This window comes from Podarcis liolepis, assembly GCF_965112155.1.
Source record: "Podarcis liolepis genome assembly, chromosome: 13".
In the NCBI taxonomy this organism is placed as follows: Eukaryota; Metazoa; Chordata; class Lepidosauria; order Squamata; family Lacertidae; genus Podarcis; species Podarcis liolepis.
In genome coordinates this window covers 5,061,747-5,089,522 of record NC_139573.1, presented here as the reverse complement: position 1 = coordinate 5,089,522, position 27,776 = coordinate 5,061,747, and the positions used below count along the sequence as shown (strand labels likewise).

The following is a 27,776-nucleotide window of genomic DNA, read 5'->3' as shown; positions in this document are numbered from 1 at the left end:
GCAGGGACCAGCAGGGGGAGGAGTGGGTCTCTGAGGGAATGCGAGCAGGAGGGAGGGCTCAGGGAGGCTTCCAGCGAGAACAGTGGGGAGGTATCGGAGTCTCCCATAGGGAGACCCACACCTCGCAGGAAACTGTCACGCCGTGAGTCCAGGAGACGCGTTTCCGTTAAGGAACTTCTTTGCTGGAAACGCTTCCGCAGACAGCCACTGTCGGACTCTACTAGTGACTAGAGCAGACATGTCTGAGGAGCTCCGTCACACACGGAGGTTTGTGGGGTCGCACAAACTCTGAGGGAGCACGTTTTCACGCACAAGCAGCTAATCAAACCCTCACAGGAGTATAAGCCCAGATTCAGGGTACAATTCTGTGTGAGGCATATTGGAAGTTTACGGAGGGTGACCTTTGGAGCAGATAAGATTAATATGTGCACTGATCTGCTGACTTTTCTCAGCATGGGGTGGCGTTAAAAGACTTTTGCAAGGCAAAGTAAACCCGGAAGAGCTGTGATTTAGGATGGCCTGTGGCTATTATTTCAGTGAATCTGTGTACAGTGATAGGAAGAGGTGGGGGATGTTATTTGTTTTCCCCCTTCTCTTTACCTGACCTGCTTTGTTTTCTTGCTAGGAGTGGGAGCCATCACCTGGTCCCCGCTGTCTTGCGGACTTATCACAGGGAAATATGAGGAGCGGGTGCCTGAAAACTGCCGTGCCGCCATGAAGGTACCGTCTCCTTTGCTTTTGCTGAGGCCTTCCGCCTCCCAACTTCAGCTGAACCTCGCACTGTCGACATCACACACAGCCCTTAAATCAGGGGAGACAGGCCTGTGGAGACCTCCAGATGCTGCTGGACTACAACTCCCATCATCCCTGACTGCTGACCATTCTGCCGGTTCTGATGGGAGTTGTAGTCCAACAACGTCTGGAGGGCATCAGGTTAATGACAACCAGTTCAGAACTCACAGCTCACAAGCCTTGATCCTGACTGCCCTACAACTGTAGTTGTTTACTGGGCCCACAAGACCTGCTGTTACTTTCAAACACTGGGAATACAGAATACAGAAGTCCTGGGTCTCAGATTACGCACACTGGCAATGCTCCAAGAAACCAAACACTTCCCTTCTTCATCCCAAACATAAATCAATTTGTTGCTGATGTCTCAGTGATACTTGAAACTATTCTCACCAAAACACCAGGGCCTCCTCCAGACGTCCTCCTTATTGTGCATTCATGATTGTTTGTGTTCATGATGCTATCAGGGCGGTTACACAAACTCCTGTTTCCAAGACTGTTTGTGCCTACAAAGGTTTCGGAGCAGGCATACTACTCATGTCCTACTGAGATCCTGTAGCTTCTTATACCACAAATATTTCAGGGCAGGGGGTAGGGGGTGTTGTCTCACTTTTTCTGGCATCCTAGCACAACATTGGGGAAACATTGCAGAACAACTAATAAAGTGCAATGATGCTTCAATGATCCATTATGAACCCACCCCTAAGGCACTATTCTTTTTTTAAAATGATATTTATTAAGTTTTCAAAGGAAAAAAGTTACATAAGTAAAAAAACTAGGCAAAAAGACAACAATAAAAATTAAATTAAAAAAAGAAAAATACAAAATACAGAAAAAAGATAAAATACATTTAAAAAAGAAAAAAACACATCAATCTTTCCATATCATATATTCATATCCTTGCTTCCCTGACCTCCTCACACCTCCCTTTTTTTGTATTCCAGTTCAGTTAGTTAATTCAGCAGTTTCTTTCCCTCTTTATTTTTATCTTAATCCTTTAACTTAATATAATATAACTTTGAGTTCTCACCTGTTATTAATCCATTTTTCATACACCTTTAAAACATTGCTGCTTAAACCACTTAACTTCATTCTAAGGCACTATTCTTGCGTCAGTGGCACCTGCTGCAAAATTACCTGCCCCCCCCCAAAAAAAATCAATCTGGAGGGGTCCTAAATCCTTTGCTGCCTGCTCAGCACATCCCTAAGGGCTGCTTTGCAAGTTCACAACCTCCATCCTTGCCTGCCAGAGGCTCACCGCCATGCTGTGCGTTGGCTATGATTCCTACATTGCTGGGGATTGGACTGGATGACCCTTTAGGTCCCTCCCGAGACGACAGTTCTCTGATTCTGTGCCTCTGCACCTGTTTCCTTTGCTCCTCGCACCCTCCAGGGGTACCACTGGCTGAAGGAGAAATTGCAGAGTGAAGATGGGAAGAAGCAGCAGGCCAAAGTGAAGGAACTCCACCCGATCGCAGAACGCCTGGGATGCACAGTGGCGCAGCTGGCCATTGGTGAGGGAGGAGCGGAGCGTCTGTGTGTCTGTGTTGGTCAGGGCAGGCCTCAGAAGCAGCTGCACATCTGGGGCAGGCTGCATTCCAGATCCTGCCTCAAAGGTGGGAAAGTTACGTAGCTCTGGGGTGAGAGAGATTCCCTTTCCTGAAACCTTGGACAGCCACCGACTGTCGTTGTAGACAAGCCTCCCCCAACCTGAGGCCTTTTAGATGTTTTGTACTACAGTCTGGGGGCTGTAGTCTGAAACATCTGGAAAGTCCCAGGTTGCAGGAAGTTGGTGTGGACAACACCAAGCTAGGAGGACCCCTGTGGCATGCCTCAGCATAAGGCAGCTACCTTTGTTAGCCATAGAGCTAAAAGGAGATGTGCTACTTAGGCCAAAGGTGGCAATGTGAGCTCTTCCGATTCAGCAGCTACCAGCAGCTAAGAGAAGTAGGTTAGAAATCAGGAGGTGGTTTCCAGCTGCAAGAGGCGTGTGGCATCCTGGAATAACCTCTTGAAAAGGAGAAAAGAAGATGCCTTTGCCCAAGACCAGTGTAGAGCCCTGCTGCACAATTGGCTTCCTGGTGCTTCAGCCGTGGCCCACGGGAATAGAGAAGGTCGCCCTCGTATTTTGTCTGTTCCCCAAGTTAGAGGACTAGAATGTGGGGCATCAGCGATGCAGCAGCTGAGACTGGGAGCTTATCCAGGCGCTGGAGACGCCCGTCTTCCCTAGCTTTCAGCCAGGCCCTGATCCAGGGTGGTGCTCCCCCCTACTCGCAAGTAGCCACACATGCAGTTAAGTCAGGCACTTTGGCAGTGCCCCTGAATCTCATGTCTAGTTTGCCACCTCTTCTACTACTGTGGCCCTGAGGGAGATTAGGGTGGTCCGAGAGCCAGCCAGCCAGGCAGCTGGTGAGGAGACCTCCAGTCCTGGGGCAGAGATGGCCGGACCCTGCAGCTGCCCTTCCGAGGTTGGTTCCAGGGCTGGGCAGAGCTGAGCCCTGACACTCGGCAGCCCCAGGAGGTTTCTCTCTTAGCCAGGGCCAGTGTGCATGAAGATGGGCCTAATTCAAGTTCCGGGGAGGTTTTAGCAGCCAGGATGGTGCCTCTTCCCCGGCCCTTTTGTTTTCTTCCAGGGTGGCAAGTTTTTAGACGGCTCTCCTTATTTGATTTCTCTTGTCTCCTCTTAACCTCAGCCTGGTGCCTCCGCTCTGAAGGCGTCAGCTCTGTCCTTCTCGGGGTCTCCAGCACCGAACAGCTCATTGAGAACTTGGGGTCCATCCAGGTAAGGAGAAGGAACAAGAGTGCAAAGTCTGGCATAAAGGATGCAAAACCTTCCCCCGTCTGTGCGCATTTATATCTTGTCCTGTCCTGAAGCTTCATGAGAGCATGAACAAATATTCATCCAGGCCAGGAGGGGGGAACCTTTTTCAGACCAAGGGCCACATTGCCTTCTGGGCAAGCTTCCGAGGGCCACCTGTCCCTGTGGTGGGCAGGGCCAGCAGAGGGTAGAGCAATGGGTGCAGATTTCACCTCTGTACACTCGCCTTCATTATACACCTTTAGGCGCTAGATGAAAACATTCCTCTACAACCAGGCCTTTGGCTGATGAACATCCAGTGCCCTTTTAAATGAGTTGTGGAAGGGTGGGGATTATTGGTTTCTTGTTTTTCTTATGCATCTTACATTTTTTATATTGTGTTTTTATGTTGCAGAACACCCTGAGATCTATGGATGCAGGGTGGTATACTAATAATAATAATAATAATAATAATAATAATAATAATAGTAGTAGTAGTAGTAGTAGTTTTTGCATACACTCACACACCCGTCTCTGTCTTATATCTAGGGAAGCATGAGGCAGGCACTATCAAGAATTCAAGGACACCCCCCCCCCCAAAAAAAATGAAAGAGCGAGTGCAGAGCAGGTCTGGTAGAGGTGTGGCTGGGGAGAATCCGGGGGGCCAGATAGAGAAGTCTGGAGGGCCACATCTCTCTCTCTCTCTCACCCCACCAATAATAATAATAATAATAATAATAATTTATTATTTGTACCCCGCCCATCTGGCTGGGTTTCCCCAGACACTCTGGGCGGCTTCCATAGAAACAAAAAATACAGTAAAATATCACAGATTAAAAGCTTCCCTGAACAGGGCTGCCTTAAGATGTCTTCTAAATGTCAGGTAGTTATTCATCGCTTTGACATCTGATGGGAGGGTGTTCCACAGGGCGGGCGTCACCACCAAGAAGGCCCTCTGCCTGGTTCCCTGTAGCTTTGCTTCTCGCAATGAGGGAACCGCCAGAAGGCCCTCGGCGCTGGACCTCAGCGTCCGGGCAGAATGATGGGGGTGGAGACGCTCCTTCAGGTATACTGGGCCGAGGCTCCTCAGCCCTGACCTGGTTGTATTTTAAATCATTGTGACCTGCTCTGGGATCTTAGGGTGAAGGTAAGGTAATAAAATAAAACCTCATCCTGGGTTTTTGGAGGCGTTCCATAGAGCCATCCTGCCTAATAGCCATTGATAGACCTCTTCTCCTTCATGAATTCCTCTCGTCTCCACTTAAAAACAATCTAAGCACAGTGGTTATACGATGTCCGCTGTTCATTGAGCAATTGCCGCCCCACACACTTCCCAGCGTATTTTCTTGCCAGTTTCCTTACCGCAAAAAGCCTGTGGTTTCTCGTTTGGGTGAGTTTAATGGTGCGTTTTTAACTGCACAACCCAAATTTGCGGGTTTATGATCGAATCCCACCCACAAAGTCGCCATGGTCTGGAAGTGGCATTGAAAGAGGAAGGAAAGAATTACTTCTAGATTTTCTCCACATCATGCATGCCAGCTTGGTGGCTTTACAATTTCCATTTCAAATTTTAAAAAAGAAACGTGGCAAAAAGGTAGGTGGGGAGCAGGAACAACTATATATAATGGAGAAAAGTGATCGTGAGTGGAAACGGATATTTATTTACTTTTTTTAAAACCCTCAAAGAAAAAAGTGGTGGTTAAAAAGGGGGTGGAAAGAAAAGCCAGGGCGCTAGAGAGGGTTTCACAGAGAGGAAAACTGGGACACCGTGCAGCTCTTTTTAAAATCCAGGTTTCCCCTGGCCTTTGACAGACATATGAGCCATCTTATCGAATTGCTGGCCCACTCTATTTCCCTATTTATTTTGAAAGCTTACATCCCTCCTCATTTTCAAAAGAACTTCAGCTAGCAGAATAAAATCACAGTGATAATTTTAAACAACCTAGAATGGAACTCGGCTACATTGGCAAAGAAAAAACACTTTATATGCCTTGTCTATGCATTCTAACGCTCTGACACCAGATGGCGCTGTGGAGTTCCGTTTTTGCTAACCCGATTTCTCATACAAAGTTTGCAACGTGTTTTAACTGCCACTATGGCGGAAGCCTTTCCTCCTCAGTCATGCAGCCCCTCTCTTTCTCTCTCCGCAGGTTCTGACTCAGCTGACGCCCCAGGTCGTCCAGGAAATTGATGCGCTCCTGGGCAACAAGCCCAATGCAAAAAAAGAGTCCCGGGCGTAGGGACACGTTGGCGCCCGGGACGTTGCACGTTGTTGTCCCAAAGGACTGCATCGCCTCCTGCTCCTCCTCTGGGGGGGCTCCTGGCCCCACCTACCTACCCCTCCCTGCCCCACATGCTCTCCCACCAGTTGCCGCCTCTCAACTTGGCGGGGGTGGGCAAGGAGGAGCCGCTTTGCGCATGAGAACCAAATAACCGTATACTTCCACGGCGGGCGAAGTGGGAGGGCGCCGGCGGGTTAGCGCCTGCCCCCCAAAGCCGCCTGCTTAGATTACAGTACAAATAATAAGGCATGAGCAACCCAGCTATGGGGTCGGCGGGTAAGAGGCACCGCCGCCTCCCGCTAGCGCCGGAACTGCCGGCCGCTTTGCCTCTCTCTTTCCCATATCAATGCGCCTGGTTTTTAAACATGGGGCGGGCACAGCGCAACGAGGCAAAATGGGGGGAGTGGGGGAAACAAGCACACAGCTGGTGTATGATAACAATTGAGCATCCTTAGTGCATATTTACCCCCGCCGACCAAAGTCCCGTGTAGCGTTATGAGTCACTCCATTTACTTTCTATTTCTCCTCAGCATCTTGTGCTTTTGTTGGGGGGCACCCCACCAGCTTCATTTGTGGGTTTTATGATGTTTCGAGGGACCGCAGAGGAGCCATCTTGGGCACGACCCAGTGGGAAGTCCTCTCGGCTAAATGAATGGGAGCTGCGCATGAGCGGGAGGGGCGCCATTTTGGATTTCCTGCCTCAGGCACCAAGATGTCTTAGTCCGGCCTTGTGTGAAGGCCCCAGTGAGGACATAGCTGAGATAGCCCCTGTCTCTGGTGGGGATATTGTGAAGGGACAGTCCCCTTCACCCCAATTCTTCAAATCTAACCTTTCTAGAGTCCTTTTTCGGATACAAATATCAGCTTTCTTCCCCTACCCATCTTTTATTTCCACTCACCCTACCCCCTCAAAACCCCCCACGTTAAATTATTGCCTTGCCTCTCCAACACAACCGCCTCCCTTCACCGGCTTTCCATTCCTAAACATTTAAGGTTTATCCCCCAGGGGAAATAAAACAAATCCCACATTTTGAGGACAGTGGGGCTAGGACTTTTTGAAAGACAAATTTGTCAGTTCATGTGCTTAACGTGGCCTAGTCATGGATTATTTTTTAAAAGGGAATAAGGTTTCTGCAGTGCAAAATCGTTGCCAGAACCTGTTTCCCCTTCCCCACCGAGTGGAGAATGGTGGGCATTCATCTCCATGGCAGGATTACGTTCCTCCATTTTGGGGGGCTAAGAAAGCCCAAAATTCATGGTTGTCGGGCGGATCAGCCCTTTGGGCAAGCAAAAGCCATTTTGCCCACAAGCTCCACTCAGCTTCTCCGAACAATGTTCCTTGGATGTATCTCCCCCTGCCCCAAAGCGTAATTCATAATGTCTTTATTTGGTTTCGCCTAATCCTTTATCTAATTTGCAGCTATTCTCCTCACTGAATGCCATTACAAATTCCCCCCTGTTACTTTTGGCAGGAAAGCAAAATTGGCTCCCTTCCTGCTCCTCAGGAGCAGCAGAAGCAGATGGCTGAGAAGAGAGAGAGAGAGAAAAAAAGACATTTCTCTCTCCTTCCCCCTCAGTTTCCCTCTGTGGTTTTTCATTTTGCCGTGAATTTCCTCCCCAGAGGCCGACACCACCGAACCTTCCCGTTTTGTTGCGGAGGTTGAGGCTGCCTTATCACTTTGGTTCTGACTTAATCTCTCTTTCTTTTCTTGCATTTCATTTTTTAAAACAGAATTCCATATTCACCCTCCTCTAGGGAAAGAGCCATCTCTTCTTAAAGCAATAATATATTGGGGGAAAGCGTCCTCAGGGTCAAAGGGTCACCTTGGGGCAGTGGGGAGAGAGGAAGGCTAGAAACCGAGTCCCCCCCCCCCCGAACCCCCTTGCTCCCGGGGAGCCCTGTGGCACCCTATTTTTTGCACAACTCATTGCTTTGAATCTGCTGCGCTTCCAGGGCAGTGCCGCTGTGGCACCTGTCCCCCTCGCACTGGCTGCAAAATTATACGATGCTGTATATATATATACATATATTTTCTCTGTCGAGAATGAGTCTGCTTCGAGTTTTACTCTAGAGTAGCACTTCTGTCGCTTCCAGGAGTCTCTGCAGGGGGTTGGGGTGGGTCTGCAGGTCAGAACTGAGGCTGCTTGGGATTTCTAAGATGGCACCCACGCACACCCCTCTCGCTTCCCCAGATCATTCCTGAGCTTTATTTATTGCATTGTTTCCACGAGGGATAGCTCGGCCGGTAGAGCGCGAGACTTTTAATCTCAGGGTCCTGGGTTCGGGTCCCACGTTGGGCAGAAAATTCCTGCATCGCTTGGGGTTAGACTAGATGACCCTCATGCTCCCAACTCCCCAATTCTATTATTTACGTCATACCTGTTTTTCTCCAGGGAGCTCACGGTGGATTATGTGGGTCTCCTCCCCTTCCTCGTTTAATCCCCACAGCAACGGAGGTTAGGCTGAGAGAAGGCAGCCGAAAGATCAACACCCTATAATCTTCATGACCGACTGGGAATTTGAAACCCGGTCTCCCAGGTCAAAGTCTTTAACCACTATGTCACACTGCAATCTTTAGAGGTTTTGAACATACATTCTTATATATTTATTTATACCCTGCCTTTTACCCCAACAGGGACTCGAGGCAACTTACAGATAAAATAAGAACAGCTAAAAACATTGGGGGGGGGTTAAATTAAAAACATCAATAGGAAACATTAATATAATTAAATATATGTATAATCTTTACATCGACGGGCTCTCCTTCACTGGAGGTTTTTAAACAAGAGGTTGCATTGCTGACAGTCAGAGATTCTTTAGCTGTGGTTCCTGCATTTCAGGGGCTCGGACTGGATGACCCTGGGGCATAGCTGTCAACTTACAGATTTGAAAATAAGGGACCAGCAGCCTCGAAAATAAGGGATCAGCAGCCAAAATAAGGGATCAACAATTACTTTGATAAAATACATATTTTGTTGCATGCAAATGGCTTTAGATACCTATTAGGTCCATAAATTACCATATAGCATATATTCAACACACAAAAAACAGCAACAATTTGTTGTTGACAAAGGACAGCTGGACATAGAAAGGGCCCCATTACCTTCAGTAGCTTATTTAAGGGACATCATCTATAAGGGACAGCAGCAGGACGTGGCGCTGGGATAAGGGACTGTCCCGCCAAATAAGGGACGCTTGGCAGCTATGCCCTGGGGTTCCCTTTCCAACCCTACAATTTTTAAGGCTTTTAAGATTCTATCTGTTTGTAGCCCAGATTTGTACCCCACAAAAGCTCAGAGCAAGTTTAGAAACTGCATAGGAAATCTGAAGTGGGGCTGGCGGGGGGGGGGGGGGAGACTGAATATATTCAATTTTTAGAAGAGATTTCCAAACTGACAGGCAGATATTTTTAAATGGCAAAAGGGGGTTCAGGTCAGTTTTGCCTGGGAGCTGGACTCCTGGGCTCCTGCCCCCAGATATGACTAGGTTGTACAAGGTGTTCTCTGTGTGTGAATCTAGTAATATTTAGCCGCCTTTTGATAATGTTCTTTTGGATCCGTAAAGGGAAGGAGGCTAGGCAAGAAAGCCCTGAAAGATTTCAAAGCGCAGAGCTCGTTCCAAGGGAGAGCAGCTCCCTCTGCAGCACAGCAGAGGCATTGCAGGCCTGTGCACAAATTGCCCCTTTCCCCCTAAAGGAGAGACAAAAGAGCTATTTCTACTGAAAAGCAGTCCCCCTGCAGAGACCACCTTGCAGGGATTTTTTAAAAAATGCTTGATATAAGTAGAATGGGCACGTGGCTTTCAAAGAGGTTTTTTTTTTGCCCCTTTTCTTCTTTTTTGGGTGTGTGGGTGTGTGGGTGTTTGGGCGGTGGGGTGGGGGCAGGGAGAGATATTTGAAATATTGAAATACTGAAATAAAGAATACATGAAGCGACAGACCTGGTCTCGCTTGGTGTTTTGTGATGCTTGTTCTTGTGATCGATGAGATGCTTTGAGAAGAGGATTTGGAAGGGGAATGAGACTCCACCGTTCAGCAATGTTCTGCCTTAAAATGCTCATATTGTCATGACAACAATCAGTCGCAGGCATCTGTACCTGGAAAACAGTGTGGGGGAGTGACAGAGATATCTCTGCCTGGTGTGATGAACCTCGAGTCCCTGGACTCCACTCCCCATCACTTATTTATTTAGTGAGCTTCATGGCTGAATGGGGATTTGAACCCAGGCCCTTCCCAGCTCCAAGTCCAACACTCCAGCCATGCGCTACACTATGCTGGACCTCACCCCCGAGACTCTTAACCTCAGGGTCACGGGTTCAAGCCACACTTTGGGCCAACGTTTATTGCATTGCAGGGGGTATGGGCTAGATCAGGGGTCTGCAACCCGTGGCTCCAGAGCTGCATGTGGCTCTTTTACACCTTTGCCGCGGCTCCGGGGTGGATACTAGCGAGGGAAGGAGGCGCATTGTGCGCCCCGACACTCCCCACTGTGGCGGGAGCTGTACTGGCTGTGACGTTGCATGGGGCGGTGCGTGCGTTAGTCACGCACCGTCCCGACGTCACCTTCCCACTTGCCCGCCCGCTACATTGTAAGTGGCATGTACGCTGGTCACTGCATTAAAAGGGGGCATGTATGCTGGTCACTGTTTTGAAGGGGAGTGAAGAATACACACCCACAAAAAAAGGTAACTTGTTAATTTAACGTTTATTTCTATGAGGAGGAGTAATTCTGAGGGGTCAAACAAAGAAATAATAAAAAAGTGAGAAAAAAGTTATTTTTATAATGACGAGTTTTGCGGCTCCCAGTTTTTTTCCCCTTTGGAAACGGGTCCAAGTGGCTCTTTTTGTCTTAAAGGTTGCAGACCCCTGGGCTAGATAATCCTTGCGATCCCTTCCAACTCTACAATTCTGTGAGTCTACCACTGAGTTTGTGCGTCTGTGTTTGATAATGCACTGTTCTTAGGTCCACACTTTCTGACCTGGAAATGAAGCACAACAAACACTTGGCCAGACATTCGCCGTGTGGTGGGAGACGAGAGAATAGCGCTCGCCCTCGCTTGCATTGTTTTATTGTGTTTTTAATGTTTTGTTGGGAGCCGCCCAGAGTGGCTGGGGCAACCCAGACAGATGGGCAACATATAAATATTATTATTATATCATCATCATCATCCTAGTCTCTACTACAGTAAGCTTCGTTCCAAGGAAGCAGGACCCTGCTCAGAGATCAGGGTAGTAAAGGTAAAGGGACCCCTGACCATTAGGTCCAGTCGTGGCCGACTCTGGGGTTGCGGCGCTCATCTCACTTTATTGGCCAAGGGAGCAGGTGTACAGCTTCCGTGTCATGTGGCCAGCAGGACTAAGCCGCTTCTGGCGAACCAGAGCAGCACACGGAAACGCCGTTTACCTTCCCGCCGGAGTGGTACCTATTTATCTACTTGCACTTTGACATGCTTTCAAACTGTTAGGTTGGCAGGAGCAGGGACCGAGCAACGGGAGCTCACCCCGTTGCGGGGATTCGAACCGCTGACCTTCCGATCGGCAAGCCCTAGGCTCTGGTTTAACCCACAGCACCACCCGCATCCCAGAGATCAGGGTAGCATGCAACAAAATGTACATGTTTGAAACTCTTAATCATGGGTTAGAGCCCCAGAATGGGCAAAATATTCCTGCATTGCAAGGGGCTGACCCTTGGTGACTCTTCCAACTCTACAATCCTATGATTCCTATGAAACCTAATGTGTGAGTAAGCTGCCTTAACCATTGCTGGATCCATGCCTGTGCTGCCTGGTAGCTCCTTTACAAGGTTTCAAGCAGGCATGGATCCCAATAATAGTTCTGCTCTGTTTTGCCTTGGCCAGACCCCACCTGGAGTTCCGTGTCCAGTTCTGGGCACCCTAGTTTCAGAAGGATGTTGACAAGAAGGAAGGTGGGCAGAGGAGGGTGACCAGGATGTTGAAGGGTCTGGAAACCAAAGACTTATCAGGAACAGCTGAGGGATCTGGTATGTTTAGCCTGGAAGAGAGGAGATACGATAGCTGCCTTCGCATCTCTAGTTGTTTTCTGCTGCTCCAGAGGGTAGGACCTGGACCGAAGAATTCATATGACCTTCAAAGGAAATTACGCCACAGTGGCACAAAGCTTAGCCACCTCCCATTTGGATTACTGTAGTGCGCTCTACATGGGGCTGCCTTTGAAACGTGCTCAGAAACTTCAGCTGGCTCAAAGGGCTGCAGCCTGATTGTTGACTGGGACTGGTTCTAGCGAGCAGGCCATTCCCCTGCTAGAACATTTCCACTGGTGTTTCCGGGCACAATTCAAAGTGCTGGCTATGACCAATAAAGCGCTATATGGCTTAGGTCCCAACTACTGTATCTGAAAGTCCGTATTCCCTCATATGCACCTGCCCAGGCTCTGAGATCTTGTGTCAATGCTGCCACGTCCACAGGGATGCTTGGTGGGTGGCGCAGGAGAGGGTCTTCTCGGTGGTGGCTGCTCCCAGGCAGCTTTGGAACTCCCTGCCTAGAGAGGCCAGACTGGCTCCCTCCTTGCTGTCCTTGAGCCAGCAGGAGGAGACTTTCCTGTTCCCACAGGCTTTTGGGAACAGACTGCTTTTAATGAAAGGGCTGACGCTGTGCTGTGTTTATTGTAATTATTTGTTACGGTTTTAATAGATTTCTAAATGTATATATATATATATATATATATATATATATATATATATATAGTTTTAATGTTTCTTTATAATGATTGGGTTTCCCCTCTATGTTTGTAGCTGTTCTTATTTTTATCCGTAAGCCACCTTGAGTCCCTGTGGGGCAAAAAGGCGGGGTGCAATTAAATGATTAATAAGAAACATTAGGAAGAACTTTCTGACGGTAAGAGCTATTCAGCAGTGGAATGGGTCCCCCGGAAGGTCATGGACTCCCCTTCCTTGGAGGTTTTTAAACAGAGGCTTGGTGCCCCTCTCTCAGGAATTCTTGAATTGTGGTTCCTGATTTGCAGGGGGCTGGACTGATTTGCAGGGGGCTGGACTGTTACCTTCCAACTGCACAGTTCTATGATTCTACAGAGGTGCTGTTAGCTGCACTTGGGACCATTTGCTCACAAAGCAGTGAGCTACAGCTCTTTGTCCCTGGCTCTTGGAGGTGAAATTCTGCCTTGGGGAGCACAACCATGTTCATGCTGTGATAAGTCCTTCAAACATTTACCAAGTGGCGTTGGTCCATGTCCATGTGCCGTGGTATCCTGGGGGAACCGGTGCTTCCTCTCAGCTGCAATTACATTATTCAAGAGGAAATAGCTTATCAGTTACCTTCTCTGTTATTAGCCGAGAGATTGGCGAGTCACAAACCCAAGCGCCTTCGGCACATGAGAAGTTTCACCGCTGCTGCCGGCACGAGGTGCAGGTTGAAACAGGAGCACCGCAGTCTGAGGAGGAGGAATCTTTGCATCAACTCTCATGAAAAACACACAGTAAAAGGTGCCCCTCTTTTTAGATCTATGGCCATTCTCAACACGGGGAGCGTTGAGCCCATCAAGCATATACATCGTGCTTCCTATGTGGTTTCCTTTTCACCAGGGCAAGGCAAGCGATGGAAATTGCAACTTGAGTTGTGAAGCTGCTTGCATTGTTGGAAGGAGCAGGCGGTGCCTACAATTATCACGCTTATGAGCATGAGCCAAGAAAGCAAGAGGCACACATTAGGCTATGCTCCTGTCATAGATTAAGCCAGTGTCGTTTATGGGACCCCTCCAGCAAGCAAGCTGATCCCAGTTACACAGTTCTCTTAATCTGATTTCTTCGCCTGAAGAATTCAGTATAGGGTTGTAACGTCTGATTGCTTCATCAGTTAGATTAAAAATGCTTTGGGTCAACTGAGGTGTCCTTTAATCAGGTGTGTGTGTGTGTGCATGTGTGTGCGTGCATCACACATGGAGTGGGCCCTGCAACAAAGTGTTGCAGTATGAAGTGCTTCTGCTCAGGGTTCCAAGTACTCCACCACTACCACCCCGACAGCAGTTTGTGCCCATTGAACATGCTTAGTCTTCATATCAATGGGCAACTCACTCTTCCATCCCCAGTACAGTGGTACCTCGGGGTAAGTACTTAATTCGTTCCGGAGGTCCGTTCTTAACCTGAAACTGTTCTTAACCTGAAGAAGCAGCACTTTAGCTAATGGGGCTTCCAGCTGCCGCTGCGCCACTGGAGCACGATTTCTGTTCTCATCCTGAAGCCAAGTTCTTAACCTGAAGCACTATTTCTGGGTTAGTGGAGTCTGTAACCTGAAGCGTATGTAGCCCGAGGTACCACTGTAATGTCTAAAAATAGCTTTGCAGCGTGAACCAGGAAGTGACATAGCCACTCAACATGATTTCCATGGCCCAGCCATATCTGTAGATATATGCTTTCACTCACATGCACGTTCATAGAATCATAAGAGTTGGAAGGGACCCCGAGGGTCATCTAGTCCAACCCCCTGCAATGCGGCAATCTCAACTAAAGAATCCATGACAAGTGGCCATCCAAAATCTCCTTAGGAGAGTCCACTGCCTTCCCAGGGAGTCTGTTCCACTGTCAAATGGCTCTTGCCATCAGAAATCTTAATACTGAAATAAAAAAAATTGAGGTCTTATGTATATAATAAAGATTCATAAATGTACCAAGCAAACACGTACATAAATATATAAACCACATGTCTGGAGCAGCACAGGAAAACAGCCCTGGAACCATTTTGACTCCCAAGCTGACCAAATGATTTCTCTGCAAAGTCAAATGGAAAAGCCTCCCCATTGTCTTTTCCTTCACAAATCCTGTCTAAAGGGTGTGTCTGTGTATGAATAGGGTGAGCCTGTGACCTGGCTCAGGAACTAAGTATTTGTCATTACAAAAGACTGGCCAGGCTCCCCAGGGTATCCAATCAAGTAAGCATTAACAGGTAACTTGCCAGACAGGAGGTAAACAACGCGCTCAGATTTCTGCTGTAGACCGCTTCTTCTGTGATGTAGGTATGATGTTTCTGGGGTGGTCTTGGACTCCAAGGCAGGCAATTTAAAATGTCTATATAAGGGCGGGCACACCTTTGTTCTGGGTCCTGCTCCTTTCCTGCGTGTGAGGGGAGCACCCTGTTGCAACAGTTCAATAAAGATCAGGCTTACGAGCTGCTTTGCTTCTCAATATTCTCTGGTTGGCCTCTGTTATTTTCTCTGACCGATGGAGAACCTACAAATGATTCTATAATGGCTCTTGTGACCCCCATAAGGGAATAAGGGCAGATTTTCGTTTATTACAATACTCTCCCAGCAGAGGTTCATGTCTTGCCTTGGGTAAATCTTCTGGGAAAGATAATCTCATTGTTGGGGTCTGGCCAGCCTGAACGCCACACTCTATAGTTCTCTTATCCTGCGAGGGATGGCACGAACTGGGGTTGGAGTGACTGACTCTGAGTGTGTGTGTGTGTGTGCAAGTGCAATATAGGCTAATAATACAGACCTGCTTTATAGGGTTGTTAGAAGGATTACAGAGGTAATGTACGTGAAGCGTACAGAGCACTCAATAAATGGTAAAGATTGTTGTTGTTATCTTGGGATTAGCATGTACTGATTTGCCAAGCCAGAATTTATAACGCCACTCTCACTATTTAGAAAGGGGCTGACTCATGCAATCTGCAGCAGTGGCAGCTGCAGTTGGCAGCTCCCTGTCTCTTGGCTCCTGCCAATTCTCTCTCCGTATCCTTAAGTGAACGAATTGAATCAGTGGATTCACTCTGCAGCTGGGACTGAATCAAGAAAGCAGGAAGGGGAGGGCAAAGGAGGAAGCTTTGGAAAGCTGTGAGATCATGCAAGGAAGGCGAGGCGACAGCAGCAGCAAGCAGATCAGTGCTGGAAGGATGGCGAGGAATAAAGGCAAGGCCCTTTGAGGCCACGAGAATTGCACATCGCTGACCTAGTATCACACTTCAGACTCTTGCAAGAATTTTGCAGGCTTGGCAGCAAACTCATTCTCCAAATGTGGTTGCTTAATGTACCAAAACAGCATCATCCACGCTCACAAGAGGGGCATATATAAGCAGGGTCAGGCAAAGTCTAAGGCTTGCAGAAGTACAAAAAATATTGTAATGCCCAACCACAATCTCTGAGTGGTGAGAGACTGCAGGGGTTTCAGCGCTTTTCCAGGGATTGGTTTCCTTTGAATGAAGGTCACTCAGGGCATTGTCCAGATTGACAGCAAACCCACAACAATATTGAGGGGGCAGAAAAAGCTTAAATGTGACAGGGGTGCAAGAAAAATAACACCCATATCAATGAAGAAAAAGTATGCTCAATGCCATGGTATGCAGGCTAACTGGAGGGGCAACAAATGGAATGGAGTATTCTGGAATAGGACATGACTAGCTAATGGGGTGGGACGCGGGTGGTGCTGTGGGTTAAACTACAGAGCCTAGGGTTTGCCGATCAGAAGGTCAGCGGTTCAAATCCCCACGATGGGGTGAGCTCCTGTTGCTCGGTCTCTGCTCCTGCCAACCTAGCAGTTCGAAAGCACAAAGTGCAAGTAGATAAATAGGTACCGTACCGGCGGGGAGGTAAACGGCGTTTCCGTGTGCAGCTCTGGTTCGCCAGAAGCGGCTTAGTCATGCTGGCGACATGACCCGGAAGCTGTACGCCGGCTCCCTTGGCCAATAAAGCCAGATGAGCGCTGCAACCCCAGAGTCGTCTGCGACTGGACCCAATGGTCAGGGGTCCCTTTACCTTTAGCTAATGGGGTGGGAATCTGAACAGGAGCACTCCTCACACTGCAACATTTTGTTGCAGGTCATATTAGTTACCTAAAGAACAGGAGTCAAAGGAGCAGACAGAAATCGAAAAATAGACCGTTTGAATTCCTGTGATCTGCTCCTTTCCCTTCATTGCACACCCCCAGTGTAGATGAGGGTGGAAAGTCGCAGAAATTTGTGGGACTGGATTTCTCCACTACAGTCTCAGATCTTTGCTGCAATATAGCATTAATGTTCACAACCATCAAGCTACGCTCTGGAGACTTCCATGAACCTGAAAGATAGCATATTTACTCTTTACTTCATCCTGACTGGTGTTTCATGCAGAGACAATTTTGTCAGGCTCAGCCATTCCCAGCTATTTCAAATTCCCTTGTGATAGCCAGGTGTTGTCAGAGATCGTTGCAGCTGCCAAGAATGAAATTTGCATGAGCTTCTGTCCTCAACCGGTTTGATGGCTTCCTGTTTACCTGGGAGATGTTGCTTCTGCGGGCAAGGAAGGGAGTCATAACACCCAGATACAATATCATCTCAAATGGGTCTGGAGAGGACCTCCAGTTGGGAACAGCTATGCCTCTGTGGCTGATCTGTACAGTGCCTAGTTGTTGTTTAGTCGTTTAGTCGTGTCCGACTCCTCGTGACCCCTGGACCAGAGCATGCCAGGCACTCCTGTCTTCCACTGCCTCCAGCAGTTTGGTCAAACTCATGCCAGTAGCTTCAAGAACACTGTCCAGCCATCTCGTCCTCTTACATCCCTCCATCTTTCCCAACATCAGGGTCTTTTCCAGGGAGTCTTCTCTTCTCATGAGGTGGTCAAAGTACTGGAGTCTCAACTGTAGGATCTGTCCTTCCAGTGAGCAGTCAGGGCTGATTTCCTTCAGAATGGATAGGTTTGATCTTCTTGCAGTCCATGGGATTCTCAAGAGTCTCCTCCAGCACCATAATTCAAAAGCAGCAATTCTTCGGCGAGCAGCCTACAGTGCCTAGTACAAGCCCCCAAAAGAGTAGCTGACTGTTCATGAAATCAAGAGCAAGATTTACTGTGGCACCGGCTTTCATGGACTAGATCCCACTCTGTCAAATGCATAAACTGTTATCTGGCAGACTGAGGGACCTAGGGTATGTTTAGCCTGGAAAGACTGAGAGGAGTTATCATAGCCAAAGACCTGTGACATGGAAGATGGAGCAAGCATGTTTTCTCCTACTCTGGAGGGTAGGAGCCATGCCAATGGATTCAAGTTACAAGAAAGGAAAAGAACTTTCTGACAGCAAGAGCTGTTTGACAGTGGAATGGACTCCCTTGGAAAGTGGTGGACTCCTTGGAGGTTTTTAAGCAGAGGTTGGATGGCCATCTGTCATGGACGCTTTAGTTGAGATTCCTGCATTGCAGGGGGTTGGACTAGATGTCCCAAGAGCCCCTTCCAACTCTACAGTTCTGTGATTCTAGCAAGCGGAATGTACACAGTGGGGACAAGCAGCTTTGAAATACAAGACGTACAGCTTGAGACATTTCCATGCAAAGCTCATGACTACAGTAATTTTTCACAATGCTAACCGGTGATAACCCAGTCTTCCTAGCTAGCTCTAAAGTGGTAGCGGAAACCCTGGTCTCAACTGCTCCCCAAACAAATAGAATCAAACTTGCAAATGAATTCTAGTTCAGTGTTAAAAATATAAACATTGGAAAAACCAAAGTAGATGGCTTTTCCCCCTCATAGTCCTTTCCCCTGACTCCCATTTGCCCTCTAGATCAGCATTTGCCAACTTGGAGCCCACTGGGTGTTTTGGACTACAGCTCCTATCAGTCCCAGCTGGCATATGGCTAATAGGAGTTGTAGTCCAAAACACCTGAAGGCTGGTGAAAGCTGATGTAGATCATGAACGGTGCTGCCCAACAAGAATCATATCTCATAATTCACCAGCGCGAGCAAAGGATGTGGTTGCCAGCCTTGCCCTAACACCTCACGAGGCACGGGACCTTCTCAGTGAAGAAGGGAATGCTTGGGATGACTTATTCCACCTGGCATAGCTTTGTGATCACTCACCCACTCAAAAATGTTGCCTCACTCCAGCTTAGGTGGTGGGAATGGGTGTTGTAGGAAAATGCCCTTTCTATACACTTTAACCGGGTGAGCCGAACCTTCTGCAAATGGCATTAGTAACAAAATTGGAGTCAATTGTGGGTAGAAAAGTAACGCAGCACCACAAGGAAACGTGGCAGTGAAAACTGCCACAAATGAAGAGGCCTCTGACAGGTGAGCATATTTAAGAGGCCAGAAATTCCCTTGAACATCAACTAACTGCCATCAATCACAACCTCTACATATTTATTCCAGCTGTTGCTTTAAAGGGAAAAAAAACTTTCTATGCTAATATTGTCAGTGAAGGGAGGTCAGAAGTGGGGTGTGGGGGTGGCTATGGGATGCAATTGAAGGGCAGGGGGATGCTCTCTCTATGCCATGGGGTCAGGACTAAGGGGGTGTTCCAGACTGAGACGGCTGCATGCGTACGTGCATTGTTGCACAAGGTTAAAACCCCGAGGGTAATTTCTGGTTGAAGGCTCAGTCAACACACGGAGCAACCAGGAAACAGCTGCTATCTCCATATTTGGGGGCGAAAAAATTCAAATCCTGCTTTCTGCACTCCCTGGCAGGGAGAAGCTGGCACTAGGAGGCTTCCTGGATGGCCAGCCAAAGAACCGGAGCCCTGACCTCATCAGAAAGCTCTCCCTGCCGAGGCCCCAGACGGACACGCCAACAGGATGACTCATGCTCAGGCAATTGAGCAGGTTTTTGACACTCTTGGCCCTTAAGATACAACAGTCAGACCAATGCAAATTTAGCCCTCTCTATCATATCCTCTCTGAAAGCAGAGAACAGGACCCCGGTGGAGTCATCAGTCCTAGTATAAGCAGACCCAAAGCAAAATCTTGTTTGCCTTTCCAGTAAATCTTATTTGTCCAGGGCGAAAATTGGCTCAAGCAAGGGGGATTTCCGGCACTTGCGGTCAACAAACATTAAACTCTCCCATTACCTCAGAGGGTTTCCCCAACAAGATTTCACCAGCGCAATGTCTCTGCCTACTGAACAGCACACAGTGCTTTATTGCCAAAAAGCCAGCCTGGACCCAATGCAGTGAGCAGTCCCCCCATCTTATTTAATATCTCCCTAGATACACACACTGCTCCCCTCTCAGGAGTCCATCATCACCACCCCTCGGAGGCGGATAATCCCTTGCAGCAAAGAAATCACAACCTACTGGGAATTTAAGCATTAGCATATTTATAAGCTTTCATACACACATCACTGTTGGCTTTTTGCAGTATAGTAACGCTGCAGAGAGCTTGCTGGGGAGATCATGCATTAAAAAGAAAGGACTCAAAAATAACTTAAAGAAGGTTTTAATAAGAAAAACAAAAACTCCATTAACACTAAATATATTAACAAACAAACATGACCAAACCACCAACCCATCCCCCAGGGTAATGGGAGAGCTAGGTGCTGCTCCTTATATACTCTACCCAAATGCTGACACGCCTTAATCAAATACAACTCAGCAGCACCTGCTATGTTTCACAGCTGTAAAGCTGGGTCTCGTTATCTTGCTCTGGCCCTTGCTCTGGCCCCTTAAAGACATACACATGGAGTGGAACAATGATGAACCTTTACATTTAAAGAAACCATTCAACATTTCCCCTGCGGTTCATCGTTGTGGAACAAAAACATAAAGCATACTTTGTACATGTTTTTCATGTGTAACCTTTGGAAGTGCTTTAGTAAAAATGTCCGCAATTTGATTGTCACCTGGAACATATTTAAATACAACCATTTCATCAGCAATTAGTTTCTTTACAAATTCTAAACGTAATCTTAAGACTCTGGTGCGCTGCGTATTGGTCTCTGAACACAGGATAGCAAGTCCACTCTGGGAATCAAGGTAAACTTTTACTGGTAGTGTTACTTGCATCTGTAGGTCTGCAAATACTTGCAGATACCATTCTACATCACGAGTGGCCTGAACGCATGCACATAATTCACTCTCTGTTGTAGAGAGACAAATAATGGTTTGTGTCTGGGACTTCCATTCAAATGGACAACCGTTATAACAAAACACCATACCAGACACACCCCTGCAATTATTTTGTTCCACTGCATGAGATGCATCGCAGAAAATTTCAAAACCTTTATCAATACTGGGTGTAAACTGCAACCTATAATGTTTGGTATGTTTAAGGTACATTACCACTCTCTTAAGAGCAGAGAAACATTGTGTAGTGGGCTTTTCCACAAATTTTGCCAGAAAGTGAAAAGCATAAGTTATATCTGGTCTTGAGATTCTTTGAATGAAATTTAGCTTGCCTATAGCAGAACGATACAAAGTTTTGTTAGGAAATGGCTTATCTTCACCTGTAAAGGTGAAACCACACACCATAGGTGTTTCCTTCCCATTTGCATTTTCTAAACGTAGCATTTCAACTAGATCATCAATTTTTGCAGTTTGATGAACCAGAAAAGATCCATTTTTGCCTTTCTCAATTTGCATGGATAAGTAATTTTTAGCTATGCCTAATTCCACTACATCAAATTTCTTCTGTAACTGTGAAACTACCTGTTCATATTCCTGTTTAGTTTTTGTAGAAATTAACACGTCATCTACATACACACATATTTTTGTTACAGAGTTTGCCCTTTCCCTTATAAACACACAATTGTCTGCCTTTCCTTGTGAAAAACCAATATCTAGCAATTCTTTTGCTAAAGTTTGGTGCCAATTCCTTCCACTTTGGTGCAGACCATAAAGGGATTTATTTAATTTGCATACCAAACCTTCAGCAGCGTCTATGCCCTCAGGGACACGCATAAAAATTTGTTCTTTTAAATCTGCAAACAAATATGCAGTTTTTATATCTAGGTGATAAACAGAATGTCCACGTTGTGATGCATCTTTTAACAAAAGCTTAACTGTTTCATATTTGACACTTGGTGAATAGCACAAATCATAATCTTCTCCTGGAATTTGTTGAAAACCCTTAGCAACTAGTCTTGCCTTGTACCTTACAACTTCATTTTTGTCATTCATTTTAACTCTATAAACCCATTTTGAATCAATAAGTCTCATATCTGGGGTTTGTGGTACAAGAGACCAAGTGTTATGCTCTTTTAAAGAAGCTATCTCAGAGTTCATAGCTTTATACCAATTTACAGCTTGGTGCTTAGGTAAATTCTGAACATCATTGTAGCTTTTTGGCTCAAAAACCGCCTTATTGGCATACACAGTATTAAAATGTTCATCTGCGAAACGTTGTGGCTTCTGCCTCTTTCTATCTGAACGTCTCAGTCCGGAAGGAGAGTCAGACTCCTCAGACTTAATGGGACTGAGTGAACTACCAGTTTCAGGTTGTAAATCATCATTGTCAGACTGAAGAGGTGCCTGTAGGCTAAGCTCACGGTCAGAAAACTCAAGAGAATCTAACCTTCCCTCAGGTGCCTGTGACATTAAATCAAACAAATTATCAGATTCAACAGGCTTTTTGTCTTTCCCCATTAATTCAGAAGCACCATTTTCTCCTGCTGCTGCTGCTGCTGCTGCTTCCTCTTCTTCCTCAGTATCATTTATACCATCAGTATCTTGGAAAACAGCAACCCCATTCCAATTTACAGTTTGTATCATGCTTCTGGTAATATGAAATTTGCCAGTTGCTGGTATGTAAATTCTGTACGCCCCCTGCTGGTAGCCCATTAATTTTCCCTGAACACTACGTTCACCCAATTTCTGCTTAGCAGAAGGCTTAGCTTAGCAGGATAATGCATAATTACATCTGAACCCCAAATGCGTAGGTATTTCAGATTAGGGCGTTTTTTAAACAGCTTCTCCAGCTTGTCCAGGGCGAAAATTGGCTCAAGCAAGGGGGATTTCCGGCACTTGCGGTCAACAAACATTAAACTCTCCCATTACCTCAGAGGGTTTCCCCAACAAGATTTCACCAGCGCAATGTCTCTGCCTACTGAACAGCACACAGTGCTTTATTGCCAAAAAGCCAGCCTGGACCCAATGCAGTGAGCAGTCCCCCCATCTTATTTAATATCTCCCTAGATACACACACTGCTCCCCTCTCAGGAGTCCATCATCACCACCCCTCGGAGGCGGATAATCCCTTGCAGCAAAGAAATCACAACCTACTGGGAATTTAAGCATTAGCATATTTATAAGCTTTCATACACACATCACTGGTTGAGATAATGTTTCGACTGCTTTTAGAAAGTTTTAAGAGTGATTTTAGAATGCTTTTAAGATTGATGTGTTCTCTGCCCTGGGCTCCTTCGGGAGGAAGGGTGGAATAGAAGTTGAATAGGCAATAGTAACAATAACTAATATGCGTATACAGTGCTATTTTTCTAGAAAAAGAGGTCTGGGACTCACCATGAATGCCTCCCTTGTCAATGGCACCCACCTGAGGTTGTGGTGAGTTTGGGCTGGAAAAAAAGCCCAGTGCTCCATGCTTTGGAGGGACTGTAAATAGCAAAGGTGGTTGTGATTATTCTTCTGCCTGGCCTTCAGAAAACCTAGGGTCCCATTGTTGCAGGGAAACCCCCCCCCCATCATTCAGTTTGTACAAACACGACACACACACACTCACACAAATCAGCCATACATCGGATCTGTACCATTCCACTTTTATTTTACACCATGAAGGAAGGACTATCAAAAGGGGGAAACTTGACACAAGGCAGCCATAACCCCCCAAGCTTACCAACATGTCCGCAGCGAGCCCTACCCGGTTGGCATGCCAACCTTGATGGTCAGGAGATCATTACACTCACAAAGGACCAGCATAGGGAAGTGGATTCAGTATGGACTGAAGCAGAGGACAGTGACCAACCCTTCCCTCTGGGGGCAGGAAACAGTGAACTCCTCTTTGTCCTCAGGAATGTAATTATGGATGAGGGGGAAAGGAGGAATGGGACAGGTGACAAGACACTCAGGGTTACCACCACAATTCCTCCTCTTTGTGATGTGTCAATGCTGTAGTCATGATGTAGTCTTAGGGGTGTAGCATGGGGGATTAGTAGCTAATAAAAGTTGGGGTCTTCTTTTGTTCGGGGCTTCCATCTTGTTCACCTGGTGGCAGGTGGGAGTCCTGTCGCGACAGTCTTCAATAAAGACCAAGCCTACTGGCTGCTGTTTTGCTCTGGTATTCCTGGCTGGTGTCCTAGTTTTTTTTGTCCAAGGGAGCCCTCAGATTTCTCCGTTAACACCATGCATGGCTGTACTTTGGCAGTGTTAGAAACTGGGATAGGAATCTAGGAGCCATGTGGCTCCTGGGGCCTAGGTTGTGGGCACCAAAACAAAATGTCTAGGCACCCTTTTTTTTTTGCTGCCGTGCTACCAGACCGGGCACCCTGGGAGCAAAACAACAATAACAACAGTTATTGTTGTTGTCATTGTTCCTATTTTGCTGTCAGACGAATCAGGTGGTCTGCAGGGTTGAACGGCAGCAAAAGATGCGAGTCTTTTGCTACCGCAGTGCCTGGCAAACCAGCTGACAGCAGCCCAGACATCTCCCAGTGCCAAAAGGCTGGTTGCTTGTCAAAAAGTGCTACTAGCACCCGGCTAATTTCGAACACTGGTACTTCCTACCCACACGCATTATCCTCATAATCTGAGAGGCAAGCAAGACTTTCTGATACCGCAAGTCTCCCCAAACCTAACCCAACTATTTGCTATACATTCACTTGCCCCTCCATCCTCTTTCTTTTCCCACCCATCCAGGCTGGGCAAATGCACGCCCACTATCAAGATCTATCAGACTTCCTGGCATCAGAGGCACCAGATCTTGCCCCCCCCCCTCAAAAAAGAAAGAAAGTACATATGGCCCTATCTTTGTTGAAATACTCCCTTTTTTATATAAAAAAACCCTGACCTTTTAAAACATACAGTGGTACCTCAGGTTACATACGCTTCAGGATACATACGCTTCAGGTTACAGCCTCCGCTAACCCAGAAATAGTACCTCGGGTTAAGAACTTTGCTTCAGGATGAGAACAGAAATCGCGCGACGGCAGCGTGGCAGCAGTGGGAGGTCCCATTAGCTAAAGTGGTGCTTCAGGTTAAGAACAGTTTCAGGTTAAGAACGGACCTCTGGAACGAATTAAGTACATAACCAGAGGTACCACTGTATTTGTTTCAAACTGCGCTCTACTGAAAGTACCATGAACCAGGTTTTAAACTGCTGTTTTTCACTTTCTAAAAAATGGATTGCCTTATTGATTTTTTTATTATAGCACAAACTAATTGTTCTGCCATCATCTATCCATACTTGTACATTTATAAATAAATCATTATGAATTTGAATGCATAATTCATATGCTGCCATAGCAATTCCTGTTCAAGAATGAGAAATCTTCATATGCATGAGGGGCGATACTGAATTTCTGCTTTCCCCTTTCTTCCCGCAAACACATTATGCTTAGGCATTGCGGCTGCATGCTGTACTTTAATGAGCCACTCTTTTTTCTGTAGGCATATTGTGCTAATGCCATTTAGCAGCTATTATATTAAAATTGCCCCTGTTATTAAGGTTCCCACTATATTTTGGTGCTCAGGTGACATGCATCATTGTTTGAAAAACCTAACAGAATTCACAGAGGATTCAAAATACTGTACATCCTTCTGTTTATGTAATGACATTTCCCCCTAAACTGCTGGTTGTTTACACAAAAAGTCAGCTTCAGATTTCCCGTACTTGAAGGATACAAAGCACCTGCTGTGTAAATAGAAAGCCCAATGTTACAACATTCAGCATCTCCAAATTATGGGCAGGAAAGAAACCCTAAAACCCTGAACTGCTGCCAGGTAGTACAGGCAATACTCAGGTAGATGGACTCAGGCTACAATTCTAAGGCAGTTCATATAGTCCCACAACATTAAGATATACCGTATTTTTCCATGTATAAGACGCCTCCATGCATAAGACGCCCCCTACTTTTGGGGACCCCAAATTTAGAAAATGGGCATAAGCACTATCTGTGTATAAGATGCCCCCAACCTTAAAGTAAAAAAAACCCTAGCCTTATACACAGAAAAGTACGGTAATTTTGCCAGGCATTGTGGATAGCTTCATTTGTACTTTTAAAATACTGTTTTATTTGGTGGGGGGAAGTTAAAAAAGAAGTTATCTTCTTAAATGCTCTGGGAGGGCTCCTGCCAGCAGCTGAAGACTGTTTTATTCCAACAAGCTTTTGGGAGCTGTTTTTAAGCAAAGGGCGTTTAATAGTGCTATGCTGTTTTTGCTATCTGTAAGTTAATAGATTTGTGTTTATATTGCTTTAATTCTACTACTAGAGTTTATTTACTTTTTATGTGAATGACTTTCTACTGGGTTGTATAAACAAAGATCATAGGAATAAGATAATAATGATAATAATGATAATAAACAGGCCAAGTCTCACATCATTCATTTATCACGAAAATAGCATAATAAATTTGCAGTACCGTAATATCTACAACTTTTGGTTCATTATTAGTGGTCAATGTATATGTTCTTAGCTTGCGAATTGCTTTAAACAAAATGGAAACAGGATATAACAGAGTTGACCGATAACAGTCAACACTGCATAGCTAAATGCCTAATCAGAAGCCCTTATGGTTGTGCTTAGATTAAGTATGAGTAATACTCATTTTTCCTCTTATGTCACCAGTGAGACAATATAAAATGTTGGTATATTGATGAACATGGGAATGGGGTTCAAAGTGAAGATAATAATTTATGTTAAAATTTAAATATAGATCAACCAGATTGAGCCAAATGCTGATGTGGGGGATTGTTCCTATTCTGGAATACTGGCATAAATTCGAAGTTAATTATGAAATTAATTGGCATCAGGACAAAGCCATTTTTCTTGATCTGTCCACATGTCAACTGTAGTTTATTTGTTAATCTCTCAGAGTCCTGCTGTTTTATACTGATTGTTTTATTGTTGTGCCAGAAATCTTTCCAGTGTCCGGTTGTGTCTTGTCGCTTGTAATAAATGGCTTATTGATTATCATGTAAATCCAGATTGTTGTCTTGAAATATATTTAATAAAGCTAATTCTGGTTTGAGACTTCCCAGTGTTGTTTTGTTATTTTATTAATTTATGGAATATCAAATTTCAGAAAAGCTGGATTTTTGAAAATTCCCATTGATGTTTAAGTTTGTTAACTATTATCTTTAGCTTTTTGTATTTTAATCTGTGTTGTTTTAATTTTATTGTAAGCCGCACTGAGTCCCCACTCTCGGAAAAAGGTGGGATAGAAATGAATAAATATTATTTTTATTACGGTAATTGTAATGATGTTTGTGATGATTACATATTCATCCATACTCCTCATTTTTCCCTGACGAGGATTCGAAGGTGTCTTACAGATAAAATATAAACACTGGGTGGTGTGGTTTTTTGGGGTTTTTTAAAAACACAATGAAAATCAACTGAACATTATTGGAATTAAAACCATATAAACAAAACAACCACAACAAAATAATGCATGCTAAAAGTAAAGAAACAGGGTTGCCACACCTTTCAGTTTCGTGGCACAGACAGAAATCAGATTGGTGTAGCTGGTGAAGATTTAAGGATGTTAATGTTTAAGTTAAATTTTATAAGACTTGTGACTTGGGAAACCGTTAAAAGGATATGCGATGAAATTCAACCAAGGGGAAGCAAGGAAGTCACTTAACGAAGTTAATAAGTGTAATTTTCAATAAGGCTATGATTTATGTTTGTTTGTCTTATGTGTTTGTTTATAATATTGTGAAAACCAATAAATTTTCTTTGGAAAAAACAACAAAATAATGCATGCTAAAAGTAAAGAAACAGGGTTGTCACACCTTTCAGTTTCGTGGCACAGACAGAAATCAGATTGGTGTAGCTGTTCTTCCCGCATCACTTTACCTCAGAAGCCTCACCAGTTGGATTTCTGCCTGAGTCAACAGGTTGCTGGGAGGGGGGCGCCTCTCCCGCCTACCCTCCACCAATCGCCTCCCAGATTTTTTCCCGCCTTTTTCCCCCTTTGAAAGAGGAGTGGGGAGGCGTGGCCTTTCGCCGCGCGCCGCCCCTCTAGCTCCGCATTGGCTGAAAAGAGCAAAAAGGGGCGTGTA

General features: G+C 45.9%; 1 protein-coding gene and 2 long non-coding RNA genes across 8 annotated transcripts in view; 2 read left to right on the top strand and 1 right to left on the bottom strand.

Annotated features, from left to right (window-relative positions):
- The window catches only part of KCNAB3 (potassium voltage-gated channel subfamily A regulatory beta subunit 3), a 37,289-nt gene extending 29,627 nt beyond the window's left edge, over positions 1-7,662 (top strand). For both annotated transcript variants that reach the window (XM_083472751.1, XM_083472752.1), the window contains 4 exons: positions 626-720; positions 2,183-2,303; positions 3,483-3,571; positions 5,737-7,662. In XM_083472751.1, coding sequence (XP_083328877.1) covers positions 626-720; positions 2,183-2,303; positions 3,483-3,571; positions 5,737-5,826 — 395 coding nt within the window. In that variant the 3' untranslated portion in view covers positions 5,827-7,662. The remainder of the gene's footprint in view (positions 1-625; positions 721-2,182; positions 2,304-3,482; positions 3,572-5,736) is intronic.
- On the bottom strand, positions 6,401-27,683 carry LOC310692249. Of its 5 annotated transcripts, XR_014518674.1 has the most exons (3): positions 23,391-23,555; positions 23,060-23,149; positions 6,401-9,964 (listed from the first exon to the last, which is right to left on the bottom strand). It is a non-coding gene; the product is annotated as an uncharacterized lncRNA (long non-coding RNA). The 5 variants fall into 5 exon arrangements; XR_014518672.1 differs by lacking the exons at positions 23,060-23,149; positions 23,391-23,555 and adding an exon at positions 27,571-27,683; XR_014518673.1 differs by lacking the exons at positions 23,060-23,149; positions 23,391-23,555 and adding an exon at positions 27,585-27,683.
- Positions 26,143-26,745, top strand: LOC310692465. Its single transcript, XR_014518829.1, has 2 exons — positions 26,143-26,389; positions 26,497-26,745. It is a non-coding gene; the product is annotated as an uncharacterized lncRNA (long non-coding RNA).
- Positions 27,684-27,776: the final 93 nt, after the last annotated feature.